We start from the raw sequence: 7,505 nt of genomic DNA on the forward strand, positions 1-7,505 counted from the left end.
TAGTACTTCAGGAGGTCAGCAGCTAGATTTCAAGACCAGAATCAGATAGAACTTGAGTTTGCTGAAGGTATTCCTGACTTTTCTTGCTGCAAACACAAACAGAAGCACATGCTGAAGCTCAACATTTCAGAATATTATTTCACCTGTAATGTGCTGTTTTAAAAAAGTAAAACTAAAAAAAAAATCCAACCCTTTGCACATAATACAAAATATACATATTATTTCCAGCATTATTTGCAGCTGTGCCAACTTAAAAGTGCAATAGAATAGACATTACAAAAATGGAATTAAACATTTAAGTATTAATTGTGAAAGACAAACTAGTAACTTGAAGTGGTTAAGATAAAAAACTTTACCCTTTGCTATGCCTTCCCTTTATTTCGGGAAAAAGTAGTATGTCCAGGCTAGGGGGAAAATCCTGTTGTCTGGGACAAAATAATACCCAGTGAAGACTACTGAATTGATCATTGCTACCTGGTTGATAAACTTTTAAGTCCCCAAAAAAGTTGGATGTCAGATATTGACCTGTACCACTCACCAAAGGTGGAAGAAGGAAATCTGGCTGAATGCCTAAATTTCCCTTGCAAACAGCACCAGAAATGAAAGATGCTGCCATCTGCTGCATTGTGAAATTCCCCCTCTAGCCTGGAGTGCATGACCCTGGTTATGTAGGAGCTTCCCACACATCATGGTGTAGGGTTTTGTTTTCTTCCTCACAAGTTTATACAAGAATTGAGGCAGACAAATTTTCATCTTTACTTTCAGAGCATCTGCCCTCAGGGTTTATAATTACAAGTCAGGAGCTTATTCTTTAGCTTTATGCAATTGCTATTTTTTATTTTTATTTTTTTTTTAATTTTTTTTTACTTTTAAAATAATTGGTTTGGTCACAAACTCAGCTGATGGCAACAATCTTGTTTGACAGTCGAGGTCGGAATCTGGATTGTTCTTCAGAACGTTAAAAAAAAAAATCCCCAAAACATAACATTTCATAGATACAAAATAAATCCAGAACACGCATAAAACTACACTGAGCACAATCTAGCTGTCACTGCAAATGAAACTGTTTATTTGAAAAAGAGATGGTTGGCTCCCGACTGATTACTGATTAAAAAGGACTGAGTAAAACTTTCAAACATGCTCAAGCCTAGTTTTTGAAGACTCTCTCAGAAAATAATATGAAAGGTGCCTAATCATAGTTACAGTCTAGCTGTGGGGAAAGAAAACATGACCGGGTTCTGAATCAGGCACATTTATATGTTTTACTCTTCAAGTAAATCACCTTAAGTTGGAAACAATCTCACTTGTGTGGCAGCATACATAAGGCAAAATATCTTCTCTCACAATTAATTATAAGCATAACTGCCAGCCATGAGAAAGAAAGGCAGCCAAAAGGCCAATCCCCATGACTGTTACCAGTCTTACAACATGGGCCTTTTTAAGACTGAGCTTTCATTAAAACCAGGCAGCATAACAGCATGTGATAAACTTGAGGTGTGTAACCAACAAAGTCACTCAAGTGTTGTGCTCAGAGCTCATTCCAGAGCATTACAGTACTTTACTGTATAAAACATTAAGTTAACTTTAAGACATGAACATGTGGGACCAAATGAAATGTGACAGGTAAGGAGGTCATACTGAACTTTGGTCTCCTGGAGGGCACTGAGATGTTGAAGAAACAAGAGCAGTAAACAATTTACAGAGCTTAGATCTTCACTGTCCTCTGCCCTAGCATGCATACTTCCTCAGTCATTATCTCCTTTAGTTCACTTCATACTTCTAGTCTTGCAAAAATCTTTCAGTATAGAATTAAAGGCAAGATCTTGACTGTCTTCCCTCTTTATGTCAAAAGACTGATGTCAGAGGGACTACGAGCATAAAGCCCAGTGTAACAGTAGTGGTAGTGCTTCTCAAGATGAAATCTGAAAACCAATCATAACATTGCAGAGAACATGCTGTAAGTGATTATGATATTCATATTTTCTTCCTGGAGAGAAAGTATGCAGAAGGCAGTTATGCATACCATTTGGCAGTACTTCCCCAAAACAATGTACTTCGGTAATTTGGTTGTGACCTTAGCGCAAGGAATATGGTGAACTTTTGGAACAGTTTACCCATCCAGTTGTCCTGTAGCACCCAGACAGACATCTTTATATGCAGTTCCCACTTTATAGATTAGTTAAGACAAAGGTTTGCTGGTGCAAATTATTTCTCTAAAACAATAAGGATGGAGCTAGTCAATGAAAAAATGAGTTTTCTTCCTGTCTGGAAGCAGTATTCACCACACATTCATCATCAACTTAATGGAAAATGTCCTTTACACATATGGTACTTGTCAACTGAATTACGAACTGATGCTGTTCCACAATAATCTGAAATAAATTGCTCTGTTTCACTCTGCAGTGGATCAGGAGAAGGGCTGCTGGCACAATACATTACTGTAAACTCCGGACCTGCCAGTTCTAAGGGCTAAGTTTGTTTGAAAGGCAAAAATTTACAAGAAAAGGCACTATAAATCATTTTTGAAAAAAACAAACTGTCCTGCAGTTACTCTTATAATAGAGTAGAATCTGTAAAATATTTTCATCTATACAAGACACTTCCATTAAAAATGTTTAAATGTTACTAAGCTTTAAGGCACTCCAGATGAAGAACTGACTAGATCACAACTACTGTTGGTGGCTCAGATCTCTCTTTATCCCCATAACTCATCATCTTCAGTCTTTGTCCTTTGTGAGTTCTGTAATTTCATCAACATCTTCTATATCCTGTGTCATTTTCTCATACTGTCTCTTGAAGAAACCAAGCTGTGAGGAGTATTAAAATAACACCACAACACAGTAAGTCATTAATAGTTACATTTCTCAGCTAAGCTAAACAGTGCAATGATAGAAATGCACGTGTGTGCATGCATATACATACAGTGTTTGATTTGTAGACAGTTCCTAACTCTAAAGGAGAGCTGGGCATTAACACTCCTACTTGGTGCAACTAAATGCCAGAACAGCAGTGCTGAGTAGCCAGTTGTGTCCCTGCTGATATACAGGCATCTCCATGTTGCCTTGGAGTGCCGAGGAGCCCTTCAAGCACCAAGCTCTGGCACACAGAAAAATTTTTCTGTCCCTTTAATCTAGGTATCCTTTGTAAATGACTTTTTGCCCTTGCCCTTTTCTGATCTCTTTTTGTTTGTTCAGTCTGTATCCTCTCTCTCCTTGTTTCTAATCCCCAGCCTTGCTGATTAGAAATATCATGGGAGTTCAGAGCCTAGCTGGAGACTTACGTAAGGAAAAAAAAAAAAAAAAAAAGTAAATGCCACAGCCCCTGTTTTGAACCACTGGAACTCATTGGCACATTGCCAGTTTCTATGGGGACCCATTTCAGAACTTTGATTTTTGAAGCCCTTCTAAATGCTCCCATCAGGGGTGCAATGCCAATGCAGTATTATTCATACCACCAAACTGCATGTGCAGTTTTGTTCAGCACCAGAGAAGAGACATTTGAAAGAAAATAGCCCAAATGTATTTATCCCTTTCTGCTTTTCTTTTTAAGAGCATAAATACCTACTTACCTTCCACAAAATGGCAACCAATACTAACAGCAAGAGGAGTCCAGCCAATATACTGCCAATCACAACACCAACTGGTATCTCAGCTTTCTCATCCGGCTTCATTATTGTAACTGGGATCTGAAAGTACAGAGCTTTTGTGTTAGGGGTTACATTATATTAATTGCATGTAAAATAGGATTTGTAAACCAAATACTTCACTAATTAAGAATAGCTGGACTACACACATTCCAGGATCAATGACTGGAACACACCAGGCAATTAAAGCCCTTTCACTGATGTCCACAGGTATCTGATTGCACCACCATGACACATTGGAGTGCCAGTTAAGGATTAGGGGCCCTCATCACTCTTGGCTATAAACAACAGGCAGAGAAGCAATCTCTTCCTGCCAGCTTTCAGCCCTTCCAGTAACAGGAGGTCCTTCAGAGTTGTTTCCATAGTGCACAGACACACCATCACTAGGTAAACCAGACATGCTTACACGCAGCTGGGAAATAGCCTAGTGTACAGTCTTGTCTGCGCATAACAGACTTCTGCTGTATCTGCTGGAGAAGAACTAATTCTAGTCAAGTGTTGTCAGACCCTGTTATCTGGTGGGCAGCTGCAAGAAGTGATACTAATCACTGAAGCCAAGATACCATCATGCACACACTGCATCTGCTGAAATTTCTCCCCTCCTGATGGGCAAGTACCTTTGTCTCCTTTGCCTGCCATTCCTACCTTCGGAAACCACTAACAGCTTGTTAAATCTGCTCATGTTAATCTCTGTTCTCCTGAGTCAAATGCATGAATTTGCTGCAAGATGTGTGGGTCAAACAGGAATGTTTCTAGTACACCTACGCTTCCCAAACTACAAACAATACCAGAGAGCTCCCAGAACAGCATATAGTGTCTGGAAGTTAGTTTTCAGGTGATACCCTATCTAGTTGGATTGGGTATGACCACCTATACAGTTACATATAACATAGTTGCTCAGGGAGACATTACTGTAATATTTATGAATTGTCAAATCTTTGGACTTAATCTTGGAACGACATGCGCTTAGCGTGGAAGTTTTTTCCTTCCTGAAACATGATAAAAGAAGTCGGTTTACTTTTTCAGGGTTGCTTGCTCAGTGCATTTGTCTGGTGTAATTTAATCTTAAGCTTTCTGGGAACCTTGCACTGGACTGACATCTCAGTGATTTAAGTCATTTCTGCTGGAAGGCTTCAATGTTGTGCTAGGTGTGGCTATGTGTATTCATTTCACTGGGGCACGATGGCTTTGTGTGTTTTCTAACCGAATGGTCATAATGATGATTATAGCAGGTTAATGTTTAGTCCTCCAGCTGGCAGTCCTTTCCAACTTGGAAAAAATCTTAAAGCTTTTATGCAAAGATACCTAAGCAGCTTCCCTACATAGCATCACAAGGCAATAGTAATTCATTTGGCTACACAGCAACCCAGCTCATCTAAACTAAAAAGCCAATCTCATATGTATGTGCAAGTTTGACTATTTATGCTTTCTCCATTACATTAACAGTGAAGTGGCACTCTTGGAGAGGTGAACTGATGCCTAAGAACAAATATCTTCCTTGAAGTCAAATGGTGGTCAGTAAGACACCATGGGTGGGATTCACCTCATCTAGTGTTGTTATCTACAATATAGTTTCCTTAGCTTCCAGTGGAGAATGCTAGACCCTTTTAGGGCCTAATTTTCAGGATTAACTTTAGGATGAGATGAATTGCATCTCAAATGCCTACTCTTTCTACAGTTTAGGGTTTATAGAAGGGCTAACTCTGATGTGGATGACTAATGTAGATATCAAGTTGGATGAACCCTACCACCTTTTTCAAAAATAACAAGGTAAGTACGGAAATAAACTCAGATTGCTTCTGCACTGTCCTGTTCCCAAGGAAGTGTAAAGGGTAAATAATGGGTATCACTGCTGGCCTACCAAGAAATCATGCAGTGCTGGGTACTGACTCCATCAGTGGAGTCAAAGCATCTGCCCTAGGAAGAGTGTATCTCCACCAGCTGGCACATTTTCCAAGACTTCTCACAGGGCAAGATGCTACTGAGTAGGGTTCAGGCTGTAAGCCTCATCAAAAGCCACTTTGTTTCTTAGGAGCCCTGTGGATAACTTTCAGGGTCTGTTCAGATGCTGCCTCAGAGCTGTACAAGTACCATATGCAGATATTTTAATGGCTGGCTGAGGAATTAACCTTTTATTTGTCAACTGACAATCAAATTTGAATAATGAAATTCTGGTTCTCCTGAAATCACCAACAGAACTGCTGGTAATGTAAATTTGGGGAAAATACCTAGTAAAACGTGGTTTATGAGCTACCTAAAAGGCCTATGCAATTAACTGGAATATTTGCATTGTGTATTAATGAGTTTCATCTCCTAGCAGAAATAACACCATGCAACAAAAGGCACTCAGCACACTTCAAATACAGACATGTAGTTCTTCTGCAAAAACATGGCATTATTTCCAGAACTACACATATATTCCCTTTGTTTCTTCAGGCACTGGAGCTTTTCCCTGAATAGAAATGGATCTATTTAGAGGTTCTTTATAAGAAATGGAGTGATCCATGAGAAAACAATGACAAAAAGAATAGTACTGAATTATGGTCTTATTTCCACATTGAGATAAATCAGTCAGCAGCCACCTTTGTACATATTTAACTGAATTTTCCATTGCTTGTGAATGGGCTACGTTACACTTTCTCACAGATACTTGCCTCCCTTACTAACTTGCATTTTGGTCTTCAATGGCCTTGTTTATTTTTATGTATAAAACAGGCTTGTAAATCCTGTAAAAATAAATCCAGTAGTACTGCAAATGGAAGAGTGTTCCTCTCTAGACAGGCAAAGATAACAAGGTATCTTTTTATTACAACAGCACCACAATGCTAATATATTCTTCAGGCATTGTTTATGTTTGTATACACCAGATGGAAACCTTGGTGGAAGGATTCTACAGAGACTTTTCTTGAGATTAGCTGGGTCCATATTGTCCCTATAACAGCCCTTCCAAATTCAAAATCCACATTCTTTTAGAAGTGAGATTAAGTATATTTGCTGGAGACCTGTGCTAAACATCTGTCTACAAACATCAAACTAAATACAGAAATAAGGCTATAAATTGTATTTGTGGAAATGTTTCCAGAGCTCATTTATCTATAATAATTAATTCTGTTGCAAAAATAAGTCCAAATTTTGATCTATTCACAAACAGGAAGCTAAAAGAATTTCAAAAGTTTCTAACTGAGTTTTGCTGATAGTTGTACAATCTATTTGAGATCTACAGATTTTAACTGTCTGGTTTATACAGTGGTTGGCTGAAAAGAAGACATTTTAGTAACTTCAGGGAGGTTATATATAGCCAAAAGGATACATTAGTTCAACATAATCAGATATCTGAGTCTGTAATTTGCTATGTGCTCCTTAAGGATGCTGGAGATTAAATATTATCAATTTAATACAGTAAAAGATAGGTTGAAAAAATAAACTTATCTGTCACTTACAGTTAGGGTATTCTCTCCAATTATAAATAACTCGGGGTTATGTGTATCGATTTTTGCCTCTGCAGAGAGCTGTAATGTCTGGAAAGTTGACTGAAAGAGAAAATTTTAAAAAGGTAAAGCTTTACTACAGGACAAGTCAGTTAGCATGTAGACATCCTAAAATAATTATCTTGCTTTAGAATAAAGACTTCAGGATAAAAATCACAGTTGTGCTGGGTTTTTGTGTTTGGCGGGTGTTTTTGGTAGTGGGGGAAGGGGCTACAGCAGTGGCCCCTGTGAGAAGCTTCTCAGAGTTCCCCCAGCTCCAAGTTGGACCTACCTCTGGCTGAAGCTGAGCCAATTGGTGATGGTGGTTGCACCTCTGTGATAATGTATTTAAGAAGGTGAACCTGGGAGGAGGAGTTGGAGTAGGGTCCTTGGAA

The 7,505-nt window shown here is 38.7% G+C and overlaps 1 protein-coding gene across 1 annotated transcript in view; it reads right to left on the reverse strand.

The window, feature by feature from the left end:
• Window positions 1-856: 856 nt before the first annotated feature.
• Window positions 857-7,505, reverse strand: part of ITGA2 (integrin subunit alpha 2) — a 69,393-nt gene continuing 62,744 nt past the window's right edge. Inside the window, exons 28-30 of the mRNA XM_026865794.1 lie at window positions 7,084-7,173; window positions 3,569-3,685; window positions 857-2,807 (exon numbers count right to left, since the gene is read on the reverse strand). Of these exons, the coding sequence (XP_026721595.1) occupies window positions 2,718-2,807; window positions 3,569-3,685; window positions 7,084-7,173 (297 nt within the window). The 3' untranslated portion in view covers window positions 857-2,717. The remainder of the gene's footprint in view (window positions 2,808-3,568; window positions 3,686-7,083; window positions 7,174-7,505) is intronic.

The sequence above is a fragment of the Athene cunicularia genome (assembly GCF_003259725.1).
Source record: "Athene cunicularia isolate RWA chromosome Z unlocalized genomic scaffold, athCun1 chrZ_part1, whole genome shotgun sequence".
Classification (NCBI taxonomy): domain Eukaryota; kingdom Metazoa; phylum Chordata; class Aves; order Strigiformes; family Strigidae; genus Athene; species Athene cunicularia.